This window comes from Pogona vitticeps, chromosome 1, assembly GCF_051106095.1.
Source record: "Pogona vitticeps strain Pit_001003342236 chromosome 1, PviZW2.1, whole genome shotgun sequence".
Classification (NCBI taxonomy): domain Eukaryota; kingdom Metazoa; phylum Chordata; class Lepidosauria; order Squamata; family Agamidae; genus Pogona; species Pogona vitticeps.
The window spans coordinates 130,179,362-130,207,049 of NC_135783.1; the positions used below are offsets into that span (position 1 = coordinate 130,179,362).

At 42.1% G+C, this 27,688-nt stretch overlaps 1 protein-coding gene across 1 annotated transcript in view; it reads left to right on the top strand.

The window, feature by feature from the left end:
• Positions 1–17,150: 17,150 nt before the first annotated feature.
• The window catches only part of TPO (thyroid peroxidase), a 90,983-nt gene continuing 80,445 nt past the window's right edge, over positions 17,151–27,688 (top strand). Inside the window, exons 1-4 of the mRNA XM_078388914.1 lie at positions 17,151–17,324; positions 18,469–18,601; positions 21,520–21,649; positions 25,030–25,236. Coding sequence (XP_078245040.1) covers positions 17,177–17,324; positions 18,469–18,601; positions 21,520–21,649; positions 25,030–25,236 — 618 coding nt within the window. The 5' untranslated portion in view covers positions 17,151–17,176. The remainder of the gene's footprint in view (positions 17,325–18,468; positions 18,602–21,519; positions 21,650–25,029; positions 25,237–27,688) is intronic.

Consider the following 27,688-nt stretch of genomic DNA (forward strand, 5'->3'; position numbering starts at 1 on the left):
GAAGATCCGAAAAATAATACTATATTTCAATGCAATTGCAGAAGGATAAATAAATCCGGAATTACATTACATACAAGAAAGCAGAGGTGTACAGATTTTGTGTGCTTGGACTACAGCTGCCAGCAATTCCCCCCAAGCAGCCATACTACAGGAAGCGTCCTGGGAGTTACAGTCCAGAAGCACATATCTGCACACCTCTACCTGACAGCTTTTAGATGTTCAAGAAGCTTATGTTTTCACTGTGCCAATTACCGGAGGGGGGGTTCATTAGAAAAAGAAAGAACTGGCGCTTGGGGCTATCATAAAAGCCCTCTCTCTTTTGCACTGGTTCTTAGGTACCTTCTGCTGACTTTGAATTTCTTACTGCCATCCTCAGTAGTATTGAACTTATCATCATTTGAATGCATCCAGTTGATAACGTCGTACTCGGCAGAACATGCCTGGAATCACTCAAGTGATTTGCTTTGCCTGCTTGCCACTCATCTGTGATGTGAAGCCAACATCCTCTTTGTTGTTGTTGTTTAGTCATTTAGTCGTGTCCAACTCTTCATGACCCCCTGGACCAGAGCATGCCAGGCCCTCCTGTCTTCCACTGCCTCCTGGAGTTGGGTCAAATTCATGTTGGTCGCTTTGATGACACTGTCCAACCATCTCATCCTCTGTCGTCCCCTTCTCCTCCTGCCGTCACACTTTTCCAACATCGGCGTCTTTTCCAGGGAGTCTTCTCTTTTCATGAGATGACCAAAGCATTGGAGTCTCAGCTTCAGGATCTGGCCTTCCAGTGAGCACTCAGGCTTGATGTCCTTCAGAATGGATAGGTTTGTTCTCCTTGCAGTCCAGGGGACTCTCAAGAGCCTCCTTCAGCACCACAATTCAAAAGCATCAATTCTTCGGTGGTCAGCTTTCTTTATGGTCCAGCTCTCACTTCCGTACATCACTACAGGGAAAACCATAGCTTTGACTATGCAGACTTTTGTTGGCAAGGTGATGTCTCTGCTTTTTAAGATGCGATCAAGGTTTGTCACCGCTTTCCTCCAAAGAAGCAGGCGTCTTTTAATTTCGTGGCTGCTGTCACCATCTGCAGTGATCATGGAGCCCTTAATGATTAAAAAAACCCAGAGACTAGCACTAATGCATTATCATGTATTATAATCAATAATGTTTTTCCAGCTTAACTGGGAATATTAATGTTTCTCTAGCGAAAAGTCAGCTATGGGGAAGTGCAGAGAAAGAAAGCTGTTGTCAGGTAACAGGATCATTGATGAACTACATAATAATAACGAAAACAAAGTTTCACCTCTGAAAGCTAGTTCTGCATCGTCCAGCCTGTAAAGTAAGTGAAAGAAGGGGGTAAAGTTTAAGGAATTGATATTATAAGGTAGGGAAAAGGACAGAAGGGTTTTTGGTTCTGGGGTAGGAAACGGGATTCCTAAATGTTTTTACAGTTGTTCCTTTTTTTTCTAAAGCTCAAAACAGGCCAAAGAGGAGGAAAGGAGTAAAATCATGGATGGGATTTGTCGTGTTTATTCTGATGAGGTTTTCAATGCAGTAGCATAAATTTAAACACCATATTCAATATCTTTTCAAACATACATGATTCAGGTCGCTAGTGCAATAAGGCAGGTTGCCTAGTGTGCAGCAAGACACATGCACAACGTAATTTGATTTTTAATTTATTTGTGATAAACTTAATACGTAACTATTTTTCTATCTGTGGAAAAATATACACAGATATAGGGCACATATTATTATTACATTCATGCACAGTGCATGCATTTGTCTTGTTGCACAATAGGTAACCTGGTTTGTTCCACTAATGACCTGAATCATGTACGTTTGGTCCTCTATTTCTGTTTCTAACAGATTTGAATCTGGTTTGCACTGATACAACCCTGGCCATCTGACCCTGCCACTCGGATTCTCCCACACAGGAGAAGAAAGCCTAAATCCAACTGCTGGACAGTCGATAGTTGAATTTACTAGTCAGCACTTGCATTAATCCCATGGATCCTACACTTCTCTTCTAGTTGGGACCAACAATCGGATTTTCAGCCAAAGTCTGCATTTTTTAAAAAATCCATAAAATGTTAGCAGTTGCAAAAAAAATAAAAATGAACATAGCTGTCGTGTTCATTCCGATAAGCACTTCAATCACAGAACCAACGGACCAGGGCAAAATAGTAAGATCTTGCAGGAACACGGCTCATAGGCCAAAATATATAGGAAAAAACAAGATGATGAAGGTGCTCTAACTTGAAAGATGAAGTCTTTAGTCAGTAGCTGAGTTGTGTGACAGGCTGGATTTAATTAGACGGCCTGCATTCGAAAGTGCATGGCCAGCAAACTTTAATTGACAAACACATTCTTCAGGAAACATCAGTGATGGGTAAGATTGGGCAGAAAAAAAGGCAAGGGCAGGGCAGCCCCTACCATGAAGCAGAAGAAAGCAGCTGCGTCGGACAGAAGATCCGTGGAGAATCAGGTACAGGCACTTGTCAGGCAAGAGCCTCTCCTGGCATTTGCTTAGAAATCATCACACTTTTAAATGAGCTGCTAAGATCATGTTGACTTTTCTCACACAGAGAGATATCCTTTCCCGCTTGAAAATGGCTCTGACTTAGGCTCTATTTATATCTGGCTTTCAGGAGAAACCAAATGAAAAGCCCTCCCATTCCTCAAATTAGTTAAGAACGGGTGCCCGACACGTCAACCCTCCCCCACTGGACTCTTTCTCAACAAATAAACCCACTTCAGGCTGAAACACTCAAGAACGGCCTGAGGCTCTTCAGAACCAAAAGCTTAGACTCCAGCAACATTCTACTTCAACTGATTACAAAACTTTGATAAGGGTCTGTGGGGTGATTTGGTGTGTGTATGTTCGTTTTGCGTTTTGTTTGCTTTGCTTTTGCTGACGTTTGTGTACCTTTGAGAGTTCCGTGAAAGCATATCTGACACACACTGCCCCCCCCATTTAAACACACAAACACATATGCACACATAGCCTACCCTAGGAAATATCTCACCATGCATATAACAGCCTGGTTGAAAATGTTTTATTGAAACTGGTCTTCCCAGAATTAGCTCAATGTCTCAGCTAATTCTATTAAGCCTAGGGTTGCCAGATGTCAGGCAAAAGGAGGACATGTCCTCCTTTTTAGTCTAATGTTCTCCGTCAGGCAGACAAAGATAAAAATCTTTAAAATGTCAGGCTTTTGTATATTTTATGTTATAATTTTGGATGGGAGGGGGAGAGGCGGAAGGACCCCCTTCCCCCTGACTTTCCCCACCACCACCTGCCTGCCCACTCCCGGTGTTTTGGAAAAAAAAAAGCCTCCATTGAATTTATTTTATTTTTTAACATGACTGTTTCTTGATCAGTTCACTAAGAGACATTTATTGGCAGCTATTGTAATAAAATTGTATTGATTTTGGGTTTAATCTGGAACAATTCAAATGAAACATTCAATATGTCCTCCTTTGTCCTCCTTTTTGTCTTTCTATGTCCTCCTTTTAGTAGCCGTGTATCTGGCAACCCTAATTAAGCCCAAGCAATAATAATAAATGGACAGTTTCTTGGAGGAAAGGGCTACTATAGGTTTATCCAGATAAGACAAGAGTGCACTCAGGTGCCCAGCAGGGTAGGGACCCCGAGATCGACAGGGTTAAAATTTTTATACAGTTCTAAAAAGGAAAAAAAGTATGCAGCAGTTCATTGGTCCTTGAGGACTATGTGCATTGGTTACGATTTCTCACATCTCAGCAAAGCAGTTAGCTTCTCATGTGCAGAGAGCTTATCTCTGAGGAATGTTGAGTCTTCCCTACAAAACACCACTTCCTCTTTGGCATTTGCTGCCTTCTTACAGTCTCCCCTCTAGAAGCTGTGATAAACATGTAGCATTATAATGTCCACAAAGGCGTTTCATTTCATATAAAGAGGGGTGCATTTGGCGAGGGCAAATACATTGCGTAAGGCCAGAGGTGGCCTGAATGCAGCAACAGATTAGAACACGCAGGGCCAGGAAGATGACCATACCGGCAAATAGTGATTGTACCCATCCCCATCCAGGGAGCCAATCAGTTAACCATCCCCACAAGGCAAGCTCTCTGGTGACCTCTGGATACCACTGCATGCAAAGGGCAGCTAATGGTCACTCAGTAGACCTGGCTAGGGCATACTAGGAGGGATCAAAGAGAAGGGTTACATATCTGCTGCCCACCCATTGAACCTGGATGTGGTTCCAGCCTCTCAGTGTTAGGACCCCTGTGGGTATGATGGGCCAGCCCTACGTGCCACTAGATGTCCCATGGCTGCATACCCAGCAGTCAGTGACATTAACAACCTGAGGGATATCATTCACTAATTGATGAAATAAGTTATGTTCTCAGCTTGCATGTACTGAGATGACAAAGGGAAACTGGTGGAAAAAACCAGAAGAAGCAAATTGAGAGAGCAATTGCAATATGGAGAACAATACAAATAACCCACGGGTCCACAGGCATTTGAACGGTATCACTCTCTTTTGAACAAAAGTCTAAGATCTTGAACAGGATCAGGGTTCACTGTCCACTCCTTGGGAGATTCAGCCGTCTTCACTCTGGTGTGGTGTATCCACGATTTTACTCTGGAAACTCTTGATTGCAGTGTCAGTAAGTCAGCAGGACTTACCGTGGAGCACTCCAGCAGGTTCCAATGGCTGTTGGGCTCGCAGCTGCTCCCACTGTTTCACAACCACCTAATTGCCAGGATCAAAGTTATGGATTGGACCATCAAGGCTGAGCGGATGTTCCTGGGGGGCTGCAGAACGAGAAGACGACAAGAAACGAGACAGAGACTGCACATAATGAGAAAACAATGCCGCTCCATACACTACTTCCCCCCCTCTGGGCACCTGGACCAGAAAACCGAGGGCCAGGGGCGGTCAAATACACGCTCAAAGGGTGATAGTTTCAATTTTCCTCTGGGGGTAGTGCGTAGTACAATGAGGGCTAATGGAAGAGCCTGTGGCCATTTAAGGCTAGTCTCTTGGCAGATTTTTGCAATAAGCACCTTAAGGCATCCATTCATTTTCTCAACCATGCCACTGGCCAGGGGACGATATGGGTTATGGAACCCCCATGAGATGTTCAGAGCTGACACTAGGTGCAACACTTTGGACTCAAAATTGGGACCCCTGTCACTATCAAGTCCTAGCGGTAGGCCCTAGTGAGGCCTGATGTCTTGAAGGAGGGCTTTAGCCACCTCTCTGGCTTTACAAGTCCTGGCTGGGAAAGCCTCGGTCCTGAGAATTTACAGACAAAAACAAGTAAATAACAGTAGCCTGAGTGTCGGAGCACCTCAGAAAATTCAGCCTGCCAGTATTGGCCAGGAAACAAAGAAGGGTTAGTGAGGTTCTTTCGGAGCTCTGGGAGGTCTTTACTATCCTGATGTCCCCGGCAGTGAATCAATGCAAGTTCTTTTGGCAGGTTTACAGCATCTAAGAATTGTACAATGACCAATCCATGCTTTATTGGAGAACCTTTTGCAGTCAGACGTCCCCGTTCTTTCCAGAGTGATGCATGCGCATAAAAGATTCCCTGCAGATATTTATTGTCCATGTACAAAGTGACTCACAAGCCTTTTGCAGCCTGTAGAGCTTGGAGACCAGCTTCCAGCTCTGCATGTTGAGCTGAGCAGCTTGGTGGCAATGCTCCCGACCTCGTCACTGAGCCAGTCTGATTCACCACAGCCCACCCTGTCTTCCGCACACTCTCTTCTACATAGCTTGAGCCACCTGCAAACCATACCGCCTCTGCATTCTGCAGAGGTTCGTCCTTCATATCTACTCATGACTTTGTCTGTCCATCGAGCACTGTTACATAATCATGTATTAAGGGTCCTTTATTTAACCTCATCCTGTTCATCAGGTAGGTGGGTGGCTGGGTTCCATCTGTCGGATCGGAGCACTGACACCTGTGGATTTTCTAACAATAGGGCCTGGATTTTTAGTAGTCATCCTGATGATATCCAAGTAGTCCCATGAGCCTGCAGGATGGCAGTTAGTGAATGAGCTGAAAGGACTTCCAGCACCCCACCAAAGGTAAGTTTGAGGGCTTCTGGGATTAGTAGAGCAGCAGCTGCTACAGATCTAAGGCAAGCAGGCCAACCACTTGCAGTATTATCCAAGGTCTGGCTCAAATAAGCCACTATGCCTGGGATGGCAGATGTATGCTGCGTCAGGATGCCCTTTGCTGTTCCCTCACACTCTGTGACAAATAGTCGGAAGCTCCCTTCAGGATCGGGAAGGCGGAAGACAGAAGAGATGCTGCAAAAGGTGACTGGGGAGTCACATTGGGGAGGTAGGGAGAGAACCAGGTGGCGCCTGAGGAATGGGTGAGCGTGCAGGGGAGGGTGCTGTGCCTGCCCAACAGGTGTGTGAGCACAGGGACAAATTGGGCCAGACCTCTGGATCGAGGTTCGTGTCCATTTCTACTTATGAAACAAGAAGGCTCATGAGTTCCGAGACTGGTGCTTCCCTCCCATCTTGCCTCCAAATGGTCCAAACAACATTGGGCTTCCTGGCTGTCTCTCCCCAGTCCTTTCTCTTCGCTTCTGGCTTTTTGGTGCACAAGCACACAGCCATAAAAGGGATCCCCAGCATGAGTTGGGCATGGGTGGAGATGGGTTTAGTGGCTTTAAAACCAGCTCACACCCAACAACCAAGGCTTCTCTTCAAGTGCTGGGGGGGGGGTCACTTTGAGGTTGGTTTCACTGCCTGGAGATCCAGAGAAACACTGCAGTTCCTCAAGACTTCAGCTAAATGTCCTGAAGCTTGGCAACCTTAATACCAAAAAAGCCTCATTTGCTAAATTCATAGTTGTATTCAAAGCCAAGGAAAATGGAAGAAAATGAAGTGAAAATAATCTTTGTGTTTACAGTCATCGTGAGCTCTTTAATCTTAAATACAAACATTAGATTGCTGAGGGTGGGAGGGTGAGATTCCCCACAGTACCATATCGCTTAAGAATTAATATTTACCTGATATGCCATTTCTGTTGTTTGGAGAAAAACTGGATTCAGGATTTACCTTACTTTGGTTTTGAAACCTGGACAAGGGTTAACATTTCACTTAGCGGCTTAGGTCTCTGGCTACAGACCCAGAGGTTGGGAGTTCGATTCCCCACTGTGCCTCCTTGATAGGGGCTAGACTTGATGATCCATAAGGTCCCTTCCACCTCTGCAGTTCCAAGATTATCTAAGATTATTTCCATAGTTTTGGTATTCTGAACAGAAATGAACTGAGCCATAGAACAGAAACTTAGCACATCAGAGATACTAGCAACACAATACCACTTATAAAAAATGCCAATGCATAAATAAATTTAAAAAGAAAAAGAAAAAGAGAAGTTCAAAACAAGTGTTTCAGATCACTTTGAATGAGCAACCATGAGTAGAGATAGTTTATTCTGGAGACTGGAGCCCCAGAAAACACTTCACTGTGGTATTTCAGAAGAGTTTGTGCTGGTGATAAACGACATGCCTGCTGAAGATAATCTCAATCAAAGAAAAAAGGTCAGATTATAACGTTTGCTTTCCATTTGGGGAGGAAAATTCCAGTTTTTAACTGTTAAAGTGTATCATGCAGGGCAATTGCCTCAGGTGTTTTCTGTAAGCACTTCTTTTATTTAAGACTTTTTGAATTTGATCAATGGTGTCTGTATTAGCAGTAAATTAAGATTAATTGTACTGTTTTTCCATGCAAATGTGTACAGGGTGTGTGGGGGTTTTTTTGCGCCTTGGTCTAAAAGAGTAAAATCAAACTCTGGGGGCTGATAAAGTAATTTCTAAGCCTCGGATTATTATAGACTTGTTGACCTAGCAGCTCAATATATGAACTCCACTGAAAAACGTTTCATTTTAGTTATTCTGAAATTCCTGACTGTGTGGTTTGGTGTTGTCCCCACTGAGTGACGAAAAGCAAGTGTGAAACAGCCTTTAATTTCCTGCAAACATATGTGCCCTGAGGTTTAATTATGCAAGGTAAATGGTGCTTGGCTCAACCACTGGACACACCAGGGCAATTGTTCGGGCATTAGATGCTAGGTGGTGTTGAGTAGTTCCAGCAGCCTCCTGGTTGCTTCCTTCCATTGCGGAACAAAGCAACCTGCCTGGTATGCCCTGAATTACCCAGGTTACTTCAGGTGGGCTGAAGGGTTTTGTCCCATTTGCTGCTATTGAAGAGTCACTTGCCTGCCCAGTTGACTTCTGCAGCTGGAATGAGGTATGCATCATCTTGTCCTTTGCCTCAGGCAGCACACAGTTCCTGAGCAGCCCTGATATTTAGTTGTGAAACATATTAATGTGACTCTTAGAACCACAGAATAATTGAGTTGGAAGGGCCCTATAAGGCCATCGCGTCCAACCGCCTGCTCAAGGCAGGAATCCAAATCAAAGCAGAGCTGACAGAGGGTTAACCAATTTCCTCTTGAATGTCTGTGTCAATCTTTATTTACTACGGCCACTGCAACCTATAACTATTTTCTCAATGCCAAACTTATTTGCATCAATCAAATTTCTCCAAAATGGGAATCTAACAGTAGATTTCAATCTAAAAAAGATTTCAAGCAGTTTTAGAGCAAATAAATCAAAACAACAATGTTAACTTTTTTTAAAAAAAATCTCCTTTGAAAATTAAAGGCATCTTATTTGAAACATAGATTATTTATAAATGTCCTTTGTTATATGGGTTCCCCCATGTTCTTGTTTTCCTGTGTTAATGAAACCCTATAGCAATAACCCTGTTTATCTTGATTTCTTTTGATCTCAGTTTTTCTGGAGATAGAGAGAAAAGAATGTTAAACTTTTGATTATTTGAATGTTTAAAGAGATGGAAAGAGGACCCCTTTTTGCATAGCTAGAAAACAATTTGCATATGTAGGTATCCTGCTTTTCCCAGCAGTAATCCGAACATTCATTCATGGTAGTATTTTCATTATTTTTCAGAGGAAAGTAATCGTTCTCTTCATAATTTCAATAACAATGGCTAGCATGGCTGTTTTCCTTGCTTTTGTTCAGGAGGGCAGAGATGTCTTATTCGGTGAGTGAAAAAGAAAACATTTTCATGTACTTTCTAGTTAGTGGGATAAATAAGAGAGGCATTGTCATATTTTTGTTTTTTAAAATAACCGTCACATGGTTTTCAAAGAAAAGAGACTTCTGGTTTGTTTTGTGGATACTTATATAGAGATTTATTTGTTCAAGACGCTTTTCTGTACCAAGAACTTTTAAAATATTATTGTTTTATTATTTTGACTGAATCCCATCTTTTCCCTATAATTTGGCGCAGTGGTTAAACTGTTGTACTGCAGCCAAAACTGTGCTCACGACCTGGGGTTCAATCCCAGGTAGCCGGCTCAAGGTTGACTCAGCCTTCTATCCTTCCAAGGTCAATAAAATGAGTATCCAGCTTGCTGAGGGGGCAATGTGTAGCCTGCATAGTTAACTTGTAAACCGCCCAGAGAGTGCTTGAAGTGCTATGGGGCGGTATATAAGCAGCACACTTTGCTTTTCCCTATAATTTCTGGTGCAAATTGTTTACTTATAGGGTATAATTGTGCAATGATGTTGTTCTCAGTATCATTGTAGATGAAGTGGGTGGTGGGGAGACATCATGTGATGTATTATATAGAGCAGTGGTCTCCAACCTTGGGCCTCCAGATGTTCTTGGACTTCAACTCCCAGAAATCCTGGCTAGCAGAGGTGGAGGTGAAGGCTTCTGGGAGTTGTAGTCTAAGAACATCTGGAGGCCCAAGGATGGGGACCACTGATATAGAGTATTCCAACATAGCACAACAGTGCTGAATAAGATATTTGGGGTGTTGATTGCCATTCTAGATATTCGACACAGTGCAAAAACTGGTTTAGATTGTTTTAGATGAATTGTATTTTGGCAACTGTGGTACCCAATGTGTTGTAGTAGAAAGAGTGACAGACTAGGACTCAGGAGACTTGGATTCAAATCCCTGCTCTGCCACAGAAACGCAGAGGTGGAACTTGTAAAATCATTCCTTAAATATCTCACTTATGTCAAATTAGGGTTGCTCTAAGTAAGTTCCAACTTGATGGCACATAACTAACTATTTTGGCAATTAACTCATGAAGAGAAAGAAGAGTCATCTTTTCAGAGTGTTCACAACTGATCTCCTTAGACATAAGGTCCAAATGAATGTCATCTGCTGTATTCAAAATGCACTGCAAAATGTCACAAATTATGTTGAATGATATTTGAATCTTGTGTTGAGCCTATTTTTTCTATGTGTAGGAGGAACAAAAGAAAATGCAGTTAAAAGAACTACACAGGAGGGAGCTTCCATAACCAAAGAGCGAGCAATCAAAGGAAAAAAGAGGTAAAAGATAAAAACTAAAAACGATTTGTAAGAGGAGTCAAAGGGATGGTCCTACTCTTCAGCTGGGGTGGGCAGCCATTCCTATAGTTATATTTTGGCCCTGAACTCATTTCAGACCTAGTCATCATAGTGAGAGATAATGACAGAATTTGCATTCAGGGGACATCTGGAGGGTCAGAAGTTGCCCATCCCTGCATCCCAAAACAGAGTGAAGAGGCCATTCGAGAACCAAAGGGTTCGAGGACAGAGCTGTGTGCCTAGTGAAGCCCCTTTTCTGACCCGGAAGCTACTTTTTGCCCTCTAATGAGGTGGGGTAAACATCCAACAAGAGGAGCAATGAAGTTCTGCCTCTGAAACATGGATGGCCTCAGTACCATAGCGCTCTTTATCTTGGGCAGCAAATGTTCTTGGGTTAGCTCCAGATCTGTGATGTGTTAAAGCCACCTGAACACACAGTGCCCAACCTGCATTCACTCTACGGGTGCAACAAGGTAGGAGAGATTTGAAATAAAAACATGAGTGGGGAGGGCTGCTTGCACTTCTTCTGCACGTGATAGTGCACATAAAAATTGGGATCTGACTGACAGAACTAGGGGGGAGCTAACACTGTACAGGAACACAACAATGGGAGTGGCGCTAACTTGTTAGAGATTAAACTCTACCTACATCATTTTAAAAATGTATCCTATTAAGTGTTACTCTGCAACTTCGAACTGTTTATAAATGATTCCAGTTTCATACAAGTCACAAGGATCATTTTATGGACAATTTAACAACACATCATTAAAATAGAGACCGCTAAAGTCAACTGACACTAGTCATTTCGAATGGGTAACTGTTTCAGGAAGAACATCAACGAATCTTGTATCACTTTAAAGACTAACACATTTTATGTGACACAAGCTTGGCTGAGTTCAGCCCGGGCCATTACGTCCGATGTGTCTGACGAGGTGGACAAAATCCATGAAATTAAATAACATTTGTTAATTTTCACGTGGTGCCATATCACTCTCTGTTATTTTAACACTATGGTTCTACAAAGGTCTACTCAGAAGTAGCAGAACGTACTGCCAGATTGACCCTAACTGAACCACTCATTGTAATAACCTGCAAACGTTCATGAATATTTTTCTTCAAAATATGGAGAATCCAACTTTAACACTGGACTGCTTATAGTCACTGGCTTTTGTCCTTCCTAAATATATATCAAATAGAAGATCAAATGGGTCAGAAGTGCAATTACTTTCACTCAGCCCTCTTTGGGTATTAACTCTGTCACTGGCCTAGTAACAAGGAGTGCTTCTAATGGGATTTTCCTTCTGCAGTCTCCCTGCTTAAAACATGCAGTGTTAACAATATGGAAAAAAATGGTTTTTACCCCCATTTTTTCAATGTTTTCCCACTGCTTCTCCTGTCCTTTTTCTTAAGGTAAAGGTAAAGGTTAAGGTTCCCCTTGACATTTTTTGTCCAGTCGTGTTTGACTCTAGGGGGCGGTGCTCATCCCCGTTTCCAAGCCATAGAGCCAGCGTTTTGTCCGAAGACAATCTCCCGTGGTCACATGGCCAGTGCGACTTAGACACGGAACGCTGTTACCTTCCCACCGAGGTGGTCCCTATTTATCTACTTGCATTTGCATGCTTTCGAACCGCTAGGTTGGCGGGAGCTGGGAAAAGCGACGGGCGCTCACTCTGTCCCGTGGATTCGATCTTACGACTGCTTGGTCTTCTGACCCTGCAGCATAGGCTTCTGCGGTTTAGCCTGCAGCGCCACTATGTCTCTCTGTCCTTTTTCTTAGACAGGAAAAAATAAATCTCTTATGGGAAGCAAAATAGACTCACGAGCTATGCCCACGCGTTCTCTGCCTGGAAGCACCTCAACTCCGCTCTTTCTAAGCAATTATAACAACCTCTCAGAGTGATTGTGTTCACTTTGCAGAGCACATCTGTTTTAGGTATTCTCAGTATATTCCACAAACCATGAATAATTCCACAGATTATCAATTTCATAACTTTGAAAGCATTTTCCAAACTCCTGGTACGAGTTTTCAGTGTAAATATTTCAGGTAATTAGTGTCCCGGAAAATGCTATTTTCATATCATTTGTGTATCCTTGATCTGAAGCTGTCAAGGATGGAATGGGACCAAGAATTAATCAGTACCCACGCCTAAAAATAACACATTTTGTACATTACACAGAGAGCAATGTAATTGCTTCTACTTTTCTATGTAACAAGGTGTAACATCATTATTTTGTAACAGCAACTTAACAACCTTACATACTTTTAGTCCCCTTGGAAGAGTACCATTGTTATTCATTATCGCTTATTTAATTATGTAAGTTATCTAGGGAGGTTCTCTATTGAATTTTTAATACTGTGCTGCTCAGAGCTATCTGAGCCTCGGGACTCGACTAGACAGGGGAATTTAGAACAATCTGGGTTACGCTTAAAAGGCTCTTATCTTTGGTGGGATCTATTTTACCTCATATTTGAGCAATCCTTCCATTCAGATGGGAGATGTTTCTTCTCCAAGGAGAAGGGTCCAGGCAACCCTTCAGATCACTTTAATTGCTTTCCCATTTATGTCCTCTCCCCCATCCCTTTTCCCCTCTTTTTGTTGCAGCTACCATTCCATGGGCAATATAAACTTCCCTTTCTGTTTTTGTTTAATTTAGTAAGTGGCATAGTACTATAACAATACACAACCTAGCATAAATGCTCCCTTATATTTGAATAGCACTGTGTCACTTCAGAGAATATGAAAACAAGTAGTGAGATGAAGGAAACGGTGGTGTGTGTTCTCCTCTGTCCATTCTATTGTCACAACCCACTGCATATGTCACAGGGTTGTCGCAGAAGAGAAGGCTGTCCATAGCTCTATTTGAGAGCAAATTAAGCAGCCACACAGACTACAGAACAGGATAATCGGGAGTGTTCCCAATTGCTCCAAATACACTGCAGCCTTAGCACTGTGCCAGAGAGGAACACAACAGCTTGCAAAAGGGACAGAATGGATTGTTCTTACTTAAAACATGAGAAAAATAGGGGGAATCAAAAATGAATCAAATAGTGAACTATATGTTTATCTGATTAACCCCTAAGTCCCTTTTCCTTCTCCACAATCCAAGAATATCCACTAAAGGGCAGGGGGGGCAGCCATCTACATACCCAGGTATACCTAGAGTGTTCTGTTAATCTTTCAATAGGGTGTCTTAGGCCACTGGTTCCCAAACTGTGTGTGGGATGCGGGGAGGGTTGTGACTCTTTGGAGTCATCAAGAACTTCCAAGGGTCTGGGAGGAAAAAGAAATACTGTAGGAATAATGTGATGATGATGCTAGGAGTCAGCTTTCAATAACCACTGAATCATAATGGCAGGGAATTGTCTACTACTATGGCTAATAAGAAATTTAATGGCATGAAATGTGGAAGGAAGGAAGGAAGGAAGGAAGGAAGGAAGGAAGGAAGGAAGGAAGGAAGGAAGGAAGGAAGGAAGGAAGGAAGGAAGGAAGGAAGGAAGGAAGGAAGGAAGGAAGGAAGGAAGGAAGGAAGGAAGGAAGGAAGGAAGGAAAGTCATTTCAGATTTGGTTTTCAGAAAGTTACAGCAGTCACAGAACTGTGAAAACCAAGATATGTTTAGCTCACAAATATTTGAAAAAAGCTGCAGTACCATACTGAGGAGTTTCATGGCTGCCCTTGAGAATGAAAAAGCACTCCTGGCTTGAAGTGTCAATTTCTCAGCCCGTTTCAGATTAGGAAATGCTTAATCATTGAGTCATTCAGAGTTATATTTGATAATTTTATGAGCCAAGGTTTGTCCTGAGTGAATGAAACTAAATTTCTTCTGTGACCTCAATTTGAACTTGAACAGTGATCCTGGTAGCCGCATGTGCGTCTTTTGCAGTGTTTCTTCAATCACTATTTTAATCCCCACCTTTTGTAACCTTAGTAAAAAAAAATAGTATATTACATTTACTGCAGTTATTAGAGAAGTTGCCAATGTTTAAAGACAATCTCCTCTAGAATTAATCTGTTTCTGTGTATGAAATCTAAGGCATAAAATATTTCAATAACAATGTTCTCAGACCTTAAAGAATAGAGAGACATGGCATGTTTTTTTTTCTTTAGATGTAGGATGAAGCCAAACACACTGTACATTGCCATTTTGAATCCAAATTCTCCCAGAAGCCCTCATGGCTCCTCCCATCCTGTAGCAATGAGGGAAACATTCGGCAGAACATGTTCTGGGTGCATAGGGCTGGAGAAGGAAAGTAACAAGACCCATTTCCATTCATGGTCTTCTGGATCCAACCCATTGTCCCCATCTGGTTCGTGCAAATCTCCTGTTGAAATGAATTTTTCTGGTTTAATTAAAGGCATACTTAAAAAAACAACTCTATTCTCTAAAGAAGCCATTCTCAATGGGAGCCATATCACCCCCTGAGGGACTCTGGCGCATTTGAGGGGTGTGTGTGTCACAAGTAGGAAATAATTCTTCACACACCACTTTATGAGGTACTTGTTGTGCAACTTATACAATCCTGATTCACCCTGTATTTCTTTCATCTGATGTTTATGGCCATGGCAAAAAAAAAAGGTTGAGAATAGGTGTTCTAAGGATTAAATAATGTACATGTTAAACAACACTACATGAAAACTGTCTGGATGCTGTTATTGTGGTAAGGGCCCTGTTATATTCCAAGAAGCGAAACATCATTTCCGTGCCCCAAGGAAGAAACGGCCATTTCAAAAATATCACAAGCAAAGCCATTTACTGTATACTATACTACTGAGACTGAAAGAAATGGTTTTGGGGGGGAAAAACAATGGTTTGGGGAAAATTTGTTTCCTCTTGTGTAAAACACTGATGCCTAAAGAGCCTGCTCTAACTTGCACAGAGGTGCATATTTCTGTGGATGTGTGTGCATGCGCACCCCTGTGTGTACAGGCATGTGTGCATGTGTACAGAATATGAGCATGTGCGTATTAGGAACTTCCTAACATTTTCTGGAGAGGTGTTCACTCTCAGTCCTTCAGCTTTCTTTCTTAAATACTTCCAGGCTTCTTTCTTAAATACAACCGGCAGACCTCCAATATCTGATGGTCTGCGGAAGTGGACTTGTCCAGGAAAGCTCACATTAAAATATAGTACAGCAGTTAGTTTTTAAGGTGCCACAAGGTGTTTTTGTCTTCTTTATTTTTCTTTTGGCTTTGCCTGATATATTGTCACCTGAAGGTATACATCTTGGGAAGGAGAGTTAACATGAGTACAAGAGTGGCTGACAACAAGCTGACTCTTAGGAGGTTACCTTTAAAATGGGCTAGACCGTGCTAGAATGGCATACTGCCCACCATTAGTCAGAATGTAAAAATATCTATCCAGAGGAGTTGTTCTTTCCAAGAGTGTGGGGAAACAGCTCTTCCAAACTCTACATTTTTGACAGCTTCTTTAGGAACTGCCCACACTGAGACCTGCAAGCAAATCTTCATGACTAATTAAATTTAATTAATCATTATAATTGTAATTGTATTTTTTAATGATTTTTATACATGTTATATTGATGTGTTTTTATCTGTTTAAGCCGCCCTGAGTAGACATTGTCTAGAGGGGCGGGGTAAAAATAAATAAATAAATAAATTTAGTAGAATTTGCGTGTGTCTCAAAATTTTATCTATGGCTCATTGGGTTGCTTCGTATTACCCTTATGTTAAGAAAAATTAAAATTCTGCTTTATTCTGTTTTATGTGTTCTTGTGGGATTTTTTTGGTTTGGTTGTACATTTTATTGTACCCAACCTGTGGCCATTTACTGCAAGAGGCACCTTATAAATATTTGAACTAAGTAAGTAGTTTGTAAGGTAAAGGTAAAGGTTCCCCTTGACAATTTTTGTCCAGTCGTGTTCGACTCTAGGGGGCGGTGCTCATCCCCGTTTCCAAGCCATAGAGCCAGCGTTTGTCCGAAGACAATCTTCCGTGGTCACATGGCCAGTGCGACTTAGACACGGAATGCTGTTACCTTCCCACCGAGGTGGTCCCTATTAATCTACTCGCATTTGCATGCTTTCGAACTGCTAGGTTGGCGGGAGCTGGGACAAAGCGACGGGCGCTCCCTCCGTCGCGTGGATTCGATCTTGCAACTGCTGGTCTTTTGACCCTGCAGCACAGGCTTCTGCGGTTTAGCCCACAGCGCCACCACGTCCCTAAGTAGTTTGTAACAAAAAAAGAAATTGTTATACACATAAATTTGATATTCTTTAACTTGGATTCCTGCACTGAGCAGGGGATTGAACTCAATAGCCTTAAAGGCCCCTTCCAACCCCATCATTCTGTGATTCTATGAATATAACAGGAGCCATTTTTTTACAATGTATCTTTATATATAGATGGCAAATTAGGAATGGGGCTACTGGATCTAAAATTTAAGGTGCAGTTTAGGAGCAAACCTGACCAAAGATATTTTGCTGTCTTAGACAAGTAAACGAGTGGTGTCTTTTCTACCCGCTTCCCTGTCTGGAAGCTTAGATGAGGAAAACCTTGTGTGTTGTTTTTAAATGTATTTGGGGGGGGGGGGAGTTGATAAACAATGGCACATTTGCCAAGAAAGTCATACAGTGGAATAGCAAGTATGCCCCATTCGCTCCTTTAGGGAGGTTACAGAACACTTATCCAGGCAAAGAGGCCTTCTTCCCATCTTGCTATTCTCCGTGTGAAGCAATTATCAGGATAATTGAAGAGTCCCCCTCCCTATCATTTGTATTTCTCTCTCCTTTGTAGCCTTCTACAAAGAAGCAAAACAATGGCTCCTGCACGCTTTTTGGCTTTTTCGCGATACCTAGGAGAAGAGGCTCGGTCTGCCTCTCAAGCAGCTGAAAAAATGGAAGCTTCAATACAGGAATTGAAAGAGAAATTTCACCAGAGGCATAAACGATCCTTGCTTCAGAGCGGTAAATAAATAAACAAGCAGGTGCTGGAAAAGACCCCCTGCGGATGGCTGAGGGTGATGCCTTCTAGATTTAAGGCAATATTCACTGTATTCTTATTTCACTGCAGGAAGGAATTTAATTCACATCCAGGCCTTAAAGTCCCGGGACACATTTAAACTGTTTACAAAGGTCTCATCCGAGATTTGTGTGCTTTGAGGGGGTGGGGGATTCAGATCTTTCTAAAGCACCTGTATCCCTGTGTGTTGACCATGAATTTATATTCTCCTCAACATTCAAATGTTTTGTGAAATGCTTCTGTGGTTTGGTTTTATACTGTTTATTGGAAACAAATGTGTTGTTGAGTGTTTGGGGCAGGGGGTATGGGGGGAAATGATGAAAAAAAATATATGAAAATGAACAAATCCAAATGCATTGAGTTCCCCCTCTACAAAAACTGAGCTGAGGGTAAGTGATCCGAAGTTTTGGGGGGGGAAATAGAGCAAGAATTATTTTCCCTAGGCTGTCTGGAAGAATGTGCTGGCATCTGGCTCAGTGCAGCCTCTTTCCTTCCTTCCAGCATAGTTGGCTCATGTGTGAGTGTCTTTCTGTGTCTGTGTGTCTGTGTGTGAATGCACCTTATATCATACTGCAGCTTTGATATTCTATAGAACACTAAGAAGGCTAGTTATGAATTCAGTCCTTCTCAGGTACATAAGGAACTGGTTTCACATTCCTGGGAAGCAAGAGAGCTAGATGTAAGTGTGGGGTAGTCAGAACCTAAGAGCAATAGCCTTTTAGACCATACTTCCCAGGATCTCCAACTAGCATGGCCGCTAGGACATTGGCTGGGGGATTCTGGGAACTATTGTTGGACAAATGGAACATGTTCTTTGAGTCTTCTTTGACAGCAGCCTTTCCTTCAACAGAGTTGATTCTGTTGTTGATGCATCAATTCCTCCAACTTTGAAGTGCCAGCCTTTAAATCTTATAATTTATTATAGTTTAACTGGTCTAAGATGGAGCTGATTTATATCTAACGACAGAGTGAGCAGATGTAAATCCCAGAGCAAGGCAGCTACACTGTGTAGTCAATTCTGTGTCGTGATATGACTCCCTAGTTGTTGAATTTCAATGTGAAGAATGACAGCATATTTTTAATTTCCAGATCTGTTACCTTCTGAAGTTCTCACTATGATTTTCAATATATCTGGATGCCTGCCTTACATGCTACCACCCAAGTGTCCGAACAATTGTATGACTAGGAAATATAGACATATCACTGGAGCCTGCAATAACAGGTATACCTACTGCGTATAATACTATTTTGCTGTGATGCTGACAAGTCTTTGGGTCCCTGTTCAAGTCTTTGGTACCAAGTCCCGTCCCACCTCTCAGTCCCTATTAAAAATAAGCTATTTCCCCCCAGGAAAAAAAAGGGGAGGGAGGGAGGGTGGGTTCCAAGTCGCAAGTCAAAATCGAGTCATTGAAAAACAACAACAGCTGAGTTGAGTCTAGATGGAGTCACTGATGCGACCTACGTCCAACTTGACAGCGAGTCCTGCCATGTAAGTCCCCATCCTTGCTCTTTTGTTCACCTTTAGGTCAGAGATGTGATGACCTTGATCCAAAATTGACTATGAAGTGAACAAACTTATAGAAGTAAGAGTTCGTGAGAGAGTTAATGACTTTCTGACAACAAGAACCTGTCTCGGACCGCAAATTGGCTCGCTGCCTTTTATCATTGAGAGATAAGCAGAGCTTCGTTCACCTGTTTGCTTTCTCAGAGAGCAGCTCTGAAAGATTTGCTTGCTTGCTGGGAAAACATGGCTATGCGTATTTTGCTTGCCACGTGCTCTGACCCCCTGTTTCTCCATTTGCCTCCCTCCTGTGCAATTGTCCCACTTTGCTTCCTACTGAAATTCTTGAGGTCTGCTTCCTTTGAGGATGCTAAAACTTGTTCATCTGTAGAAAGCAAAGCTAGTTCTGGAAGGCATTTCCTATAAAGAACAGACAATGGCTGGCATTTTACGAACAGGGAACGCATGCTGCTCCACACATTTATTAATATGGGGCCCGTTAAGTGACTTAAAATGAAATCTAAAGAGTGAGGAGTCGGACAGAAGCCTAAATTGCCCTTATTTGACACACATGCAAGAACCTCTCCTTTTCAGACACAATGATGGTGGAGACAAGGCTAGTGAACTCCTCTCATTTTGGGTAATATAAAAAATGATGAGCATAACCTGAAGAGGACTTAAATCTCTCTCCTTGAGCATAGGCAAGAGCCAAGAGCATTTTTGGATCGGGTGGATTCAGTTTATATTTCTCCCCACATTCTTCTTTGTTCACGTCCAAATTCCCCCTTTCTCTTCTCTGTGAGATCAGAATTCTGCCCTTGGAGAGGAAAGGACCACCCTGGACCCTCCCCGCAATGGTCTCTGTGAAAGGCAGAAGAGTGGACTCATCATGAGCTCTCCCTCTCCAAGGGGATAGTGCCAACTGTGGTGCTAGAAATATGTGCTTTCCATTTATTTCAATTGAAGGAGCATCCATATGGACATGGAACTGTAATTCTGCTTATACTGAAACTAGCAGAAGTCTCAGAAGTCTTTTGAAACTAAAAGAATTTCATTGCAAGACTTCTTGCACCAGTAACAATTCAGTGACCTGCTAAAATATTAATGCAATTGGGAAGAAAATCACCAGTTAAGCTCTTAAATGAATATATCATTGCTTTTAATTGAGTGAAATAGCACTATGTGCAGTATTTTATGCCATTTCAATAAAGACAAACCAACTGTAACTAATTTGAATGCTTTGTTAAGGCGTATGTCAACTTTCAAGTGTGAATCATTGCCATTAATTAAATGTATTACTGTCTCACATTGCTTTGCAAATTGAGCCCTTTGGTATACTGAGGATCAATGAAGTATTAATAAAATAATTGTTCTCTATTTAGTGTCCCCATAGCAATGTAAGTGTGTGACTAACAGTCTACAGATCCGCTTTCTTCTCTGCTCCGTATCTGCATCTCTCAGGGGCTTGGATGTAGATTTACTCACATATATTTTTGTTTTACATATCTCTTCCAGTAAATATGTATTCATATTTATTACTGTTCTCATTATATGTAAATCCTCTTCTTAATTTACTCTTTAGAAACTTTCTCGAGTCTTTGTGGTTCTTCTGCTTCAGGTATTGATAAAGCCGGCACCTCTTTAATTTCCAGTTGCCTCTGATACCATTTGTGGAGCCAAGCAGGGCTCTTGGCGGTAGGGCTGTCAGGTCTCGGGGTACTGTCCAACCACTGGGAATTTCTGTCCTTCTCCAGACAGGGAGGTGAATCTCAGGGCAAGTGTCGCTGGATCAGACAGTTTGACGGTTGTTTCTGTAAAGCCTGGACGGCACTTCCACCTGGGCTCATTGGCTCTGTGTGTGTGTGTGTGTGTATATGAGAGAGAGGGAGAGGGAGAGGGAGAGAGAGAGAGAGAGAGACTATAAATGCACAATGGGCACATACAGCTCTCTGCCCGCTCCTATACTTTTTCAGTGCATTTGGTGGTGTCATTTTCAAAGAACTAGTCCTGTTCCGTTATAAAATAAAACCAAAGATAGATAGATAGATAGATAGATAGATAGATAGATAGATAGATAGATAGATAGATAGATAGATAGATAGATAGATAGATAGATTGATTGATTGATTGATTGATTGATTGATTGATTGATTGATTGATTGATTGATTGATTTGGTTTTATTTCATATATACATTTTTTTAAAAAAGTCAAAAACCCAGTCCACTTCCTTAGCAAATGTTTGAGTTAATGTCTGCGAAACTGGATTTGATCCGTAAAGCCTCACATTTAAATATAACACTTAGTCCTTAAGGGCAACATGACATTTTTGTCTTCATTATTCTATTTTTCTTTTGGTTTGGTTTTCATCTGATAGGATCCAAGGTGCAGATCACTTTAGGTGCAGCTCAAGCGCTTGGACATCTCACGCAATATATTTGTTTCCTTTCATTAAGTTAAAAAAGGCCGACAGTTTTAAAACATTCGATACCTGTTCCAAATGCATGCCACGTTCAAGGAAGTTTTGTGTTCTAGCCTTCCATAAAGCTCAGAGATCCCAGTGTTTTGGATATTTGCCCACATATCTTCTGCAATTAATATTTTGAAAGTAGTTGTGTTCAAACATCTTGTGCTTGCACAGGGAACATCCTCGGTGGGGAGCTTCCAACACAGCTCTGGCTAGATGGCTCCCACCCACTTATGAAGATGGACTAAGCCAACCAAGAGGATGGAACCCTGGTTTCCTCTATAATGGATTCCCTTTGCCTTCGGTCAGTATACGGTGGAATTATTTCGACTTTTATTAATTCAATAGGTTTCTGTAAGTATGTTTCAATTAACATTTCAAGGTAGAAAAAAAATAGTGAAACATCAGATCAAAAAAACAAAATTCTATCAGCAGTAGCCAAACCACAATTAGATGGCAACCAAAAACAGCACAGAGGAAACAAAGCAGTACAAAAAGGGATGGAACAGAAAAGTCTTCACCTACTACCCAATGTATAGCAGCATGGCTACCACTTTAGACTGACCATTCTATAAAAGCCCTGTTGGGGCAACCAAAACACAACTAGGGGGCATGGAGTCATACACATTGGCCACACCTCTTCTGTTCTCGTGCCTCCTGGATCTTACCTCCTCAGTTCCTCACCTTGGCTCACTGAACAGGGCTGGAGCATGGAGGTACCTACGAGGTGGGGGGAACGGGTTCAGGTCTGCACCCATTCCTCATGTTCTCTCACCCAAAGGCCTGCACAGGGCCAGTGGACCTCCCCTGCTTGGCATCCATCTCCCCATGGATCTGAAGGGAGCTTTGCCCCATGACTTCAGGGCTGAAACCGATGACTGAGGGACTGGATTCTTTCAGGTTGGCAGGCCCTATTCTTTATGAAATTAACCCCCGGGGCCTAATGCTATCTATCCCATTATTACATTATAGGGCAGCAGAGGTCATTTGGAGTGTATGAGACACTTGAGGACACACACGAGGTTACAGGGGAGGAAGCAGATTACAGCTTCCTTGCTCTGGAGCCACAAAGACCTGAATTAGTGCATGGATCTATCACTCATATATACAGACCGGATGTGGGAGCAGGGAGTGGGGGTGATCAGCTTGTGGCTACATTTTTGCAGCCTGGTTATCAGGAGCAGTCTGAGATGTGTTTTCTTTTCCTTCCCTTCCCTTTCCTGAGTTATTCCTGGGATTCTGTCCCCCCCCCCCCCCCATTATTTAAGTATTTATTTAAGGACAGGGTAGGGAATACAAAAAGTAGGGGGAAATAGGGAAGAGGGAAAAAGAGTTAGGGGGATAGGAGAACACAGAGTATACCATCATCCAATCAATTCATATTACAATAACAAATCAACTTTTTGCTTTTTCACAGTTTGATTACCCTCCTGCTTTCATCTTATCATTTCATTTTAGTTTAATTCTATGTTACTCCAACACTATCTGGTAACTGCAGCCATTTATACAATACATCCCATCGTTCAGTTTCCTTTTGAATTGAACAGTCTTTCAGCCCATCTGACAGAATATCTATTTTTGTCACTTCCCATATTTTCACAATAAGATTCTCTTGTTTCAGTGTTTCTTTCTTGAGATTTTTAACATAATGCTTTTTAATTTTGGAAGCAGCATAGGTCACTGGATAACTTTCTATCCCATCTATGTTACCTGGTGTTATGCCCAATAAAGACGGTTCTAAAGTTTGTGCAGCTTCATTTAAGTTTTGTTGGCATCTAATGTCCTCTCTTTCGTCACTTTCATCAGATCTTCTATTTCGCTAAGACCTTCATGTACTTGCTGAAACCCTGTTATTATTATCTTTTGCAGAGTAATCTGCCATTCCTTTTCTATTTCTTGTACCACTGTTCCAAAACTTTGGGACTGAACACACCAAGTCTCCATCTGTTGTCTTAAATTTTTGGAGGCCATCTCAGGCTTTCCAATGAATGGGGTTTGTATAGATAATACTATGCCCTTAACCACAATGATCGCCCCTTATATATCCTTCAACAGTTTCCACAATTTTATCAAAAATACAAACCCCTAGTCATAAACCTCCCCTTAGATCTCCCTCCAATCTTTATCCAAATATCATAATATAAAAATCAACTTTTAACCCAGCAAATTCAAAATCAAATAGAACCGTGGCACAATTATTTCTTCTTCTCCAGAGTTTAGCAAGCCTCTGTTATCAGACTCACACGCAGTCTGGCAAACAAAACAACTATCACAGAGTCTTAAACTGTCCAATAGCTGTCCTTGAAGCCCGTCTTATGATCTTTCCATTAACCCCTTGATGCTCCTCAGTCCAGTCGACCATGCCAGCTCCTTCTTTCTTCTCCAGAAAACAACTAGATTCTGTTATTAACAGTTCACAGAGTCCAGGAAAAGGCAAGGAGAAACCTGTCCCAGCCAAACTGCATTCACGAAACTCAAGTGTCTTAAATCCTGTCCGATGGCATTAAAACCGTCTGGGATTCTTTTCCAGAAACATAAGATTTATTTTTCCGTCTCACTCTCTCGGCTTTGAAATCAGCCTGCTATATTAAGAGTTCACTCAGGGAGGAAAGTTAGTTTCGCTTTTGAGGCAGACTGATAAGATAGGCTCGCTGCTGGTTTTCTTCTTTCAGCCAAATATTTTCATTCTTATTTTCAACTTAATGGGGCTGTTTCATAAATAAAAGGCTTCAGCTTACTTAGTTGTTATATATTTTAAGCTTATATTGGTTGTTCTCCTCTCCCTCGATAAAGGGTTTCTCACGGCTCTGTGCCAAATATGGCGCCCGCTCCGATCCGTGCTGGGTGATTTCTTCAGAGGGAAGAAGTCTGGGTTTGCATCCCTTTCTTCTCCTTCTGCTGTTCATCATCTGCTTCAGAGAGACTTCTCCTAGACTCTCCTTCGATCCCCATTTCAAAAAGGGGATCCCGGACCGGATGGTTCCAGTTTTTCCAGAGAGAGCTCTTCTCTGGAGCTACTGGTAGCACCGCAACAAAGCCCCGCCTCAGTTATTCCTGGGATTCCTGTTGCAGCCCACAGATCAGTGAGTGCCTGTGCACACAGTCTACACAAGAGTGAATCTCTGATATTGATTCTAATTTAAGGGAAACCAACCATAAATTCTGGTGCTAGCACTTCCATTTTGTATCTGTGTAACCCCAAAGCACCCAATGATATGAACTACCAGCTAAGACCTTTGGGCTGCAATCCCATAGTCATTTCCTTGGGAACAGGCCCCACAGAAATTAATGAGGCTTACTTCAGAGTAAACAAGTCTAAGGATATTCTGTTAATGTAGGTGCTACAGAAAAAGGCCCCTTACGCTAATAAGAGATAAACTTGCAATTTTCCGAAGCTTTGAAAAACTTAGCAGCAGAAGGGTATGTGAACCTTATTTGAGTTACTGAGAGCTTAGCTTTGAATTCTGGAACAGAAATGCCACCCTGTCAAAACATTAAAGAAACAAGTAAACCAGGTGGAGGAGGGGGAGAGGAACAAGAACAGCCAAGTGTTCAGAACAGCTTTGTGAGATCAGGCACTCTGGCAAAATACACTGAGTTCTTTGCTCCCTTTTGCTGCTTGGTCATTAATAAGAAGTAACAAGTGGCACAGTAGGGCAACTGATTTAACTCTTGGCCCTCCAGGTGCGTGAAGTGACAAGGAAAATCATTGAAGTGTCTAATGAGGCTGTTACAGAAGACAATCTGTATTCTGAGATGATCACTGCATGGGGTCAGTACATAGATCACGACCTGGCGTTCACACCACAAAGCATCAGCCAACCTAACCTTGCAGGAGCAGCAGATTGTCAACTGACTTGTGAAAACCGAAGTCCATGTTTTCCAATACAGGTATTTAAATTTTTATTTTTATTTTATGGTAATATGAACATGAGGGTGTCAGTTGTGATGTTTGCAGACTCTTTGTGGGGTGTCAGATAAGGGCTTTCTAACAGAATCGAAACACTGTATGTTTGCACATCACTTTCATCTTGTGCTTGGTGCTTTCCTGGCCATGTAGCACAATTGATGAACATGGCCCCAGAGGTCTCACCTGGGCTGTTGGGTCTCAAGGGCTCCCTTTCCAATGAGTTCTGTTAGTTATCTGTGTTACAGTGCCACATGCCAATCCATGCACTTCATCCTTTGTTTGCATAAAAGATTGTCTGTCCAGTGGTAATCTTGCCTTAGGAGAGAACTAGAGAAAACGGTGGCTCTCCATATGTTGTGGAAGTTCAGTTCCCATGAGCCCCAAACAGGGCAGCCAGTGATCAGAGATGGTGGGAATTACGATCTAGTTACATCTGAAATACCTTAAGAGAAGTGGTCCTTCTTACTGAAGATGGGATCCCTGATTTTTTCATCCATCTAACCAGAATTCCCCTGTCTGTGTCCCCTTGAAAAGTTGTTTCAGAGGGTTGGAAGAATTCCTGGAAGCAAGGGTGTGATCAGACAGGCATTTGCCCTGCTCTTTAGTCCACTTTGGGGGCTGGCTGGTTCACTCCTTTACCCAAAATTAGATGACGTAATTGCTAGAGTGAACCAACCCATCCCCAGGGTGTTCCTACCTGCATCTTTTTGGCTTCCTGTCAGGGGCCACTGTTTTGTGGTGTGGGTAGGCGATGGAAAATACTGTATTGCTGTTGGCTTATTTTAATGCTAGTAAGGAAGGTATCAAAACACTGATAAGTAAGCCTCTGAATGAAATTCTCTTGTGCACCATAAGCCATGTAAGACTGACAACTTCATTAGGTAAAGGTAAAGGTTCCCCTTGACATTTTTAGTCCAGTCGTGTCCAACTCTAGGGGGGTGGTGCTCATCCCGTTTTCAAGCCGTAGAGCCAGCACTTGTCCGAAGACAGTTTCCGTTGCCATGTGGCCAGCATGACTAGGGAATGCCATTTTACCTTCCCACCGAGGTGGTACCTATTTATCTATTCGCATTTGCATGCTTTCGAACTGCTAGGTTGGCAAGGAGCTGGGGCAAAGTGACGGGAGCTCACTCCGTCGCATGGATTGAATCTTATGACTGCTGGTCTTCTGACCCTGCAGCACAGGCTTCTGCGGTTTAGCCCGCAGCGCCACCACGTCCTGACAACTTCATTAGTTACGGTGATTTTTCAGAAAATTTTCTGACCCCACCTCCCCAAAGCTCCGAAAGCAACCTTGGGATTCTTTTCATCATAGGAAAGCCATTGGGTGCCAGGGAAGAAGGGGACAGCTTTAATTTTTGAACATTGCAGTTGCCAGGATTGTCAGTAAAAGCAACAGGATTTCAGCTTCAGTTCTTTATCCTGTTAGTCAGTTTAAACTAAAAAAAAAAAAAGAAGTTGTTAACTTTGTTACGGCACAGTGAGCAACAACACAACTCTAACAATACATTGTTTCACTATGCGTAGACTGTGATTGTCAAGGTATTAATTGAAATCCATTCGCTCTGAGTTTGCTGGTTTTAATTAGTAGTCTTCAGTGTTCAGGAGTAAATGTACATGAGGGGTATTGGTAATATTTGTTATAAGGACCAGGCATGTTTAACATGCCCACTTCACTGTTCTGCAAAATTAAAGGTAGGTGGCTTCAACATACCTTATTCAAAATGAAGAAGCATTAAGTATAAGTAATGGTCAGAAACAAATAAACAATCTAATCATAGGGAAAATGAGAGGTTTTATGAAAATCTGGGTTGAAAATCAGATAAGGAATTTGGGATGTATGGGAGAAAAACTCACGTTGTTTTAAAAGACATGAAAAGGATGAACATTTCAGCTTTAGAGTAAGTGACATTCATTAAGCGAGAATCTGGCCAAGTACAGAAAGATACTTGGCATACTATGGTTGAAATCCAGCAGCAAGTTGCAGGTACAATAGGCCCACTGAATCAGTGGGGATTTGGTGAGTCAATATCCATGTAAGTTCCATTGATTCAATGGATTTGCTCTAGCTGTGGCTTTCTACTGGATTTCAGGCTATATTTTATTTGCGCAGCAACAATACACAACACCCCAATGGAGCTGCCATAAAAGTTAAAAAAAAAATGACATTAGTGCAGCTGTTGCAAACTTTGATTCCTGATATGGTTACATTGAGAGCTGGATTGGAGTATTTGAAGTTGGTTTAAAATCACATGGTAGTCACATGTCCTTTATCTTGGCTTGTGCATCCTAACGAACAAGTTGTAATCTTGTTTTAAACTGTGCAGTGTATTGGAGCAGGGGACCACATGGGATTTTAAAAAATGGTGTGTGGGTATGGAGTAGATTATTTTTGATACTTATTTTTCCAGCTGGCTGGCCCAGCCATGCAGA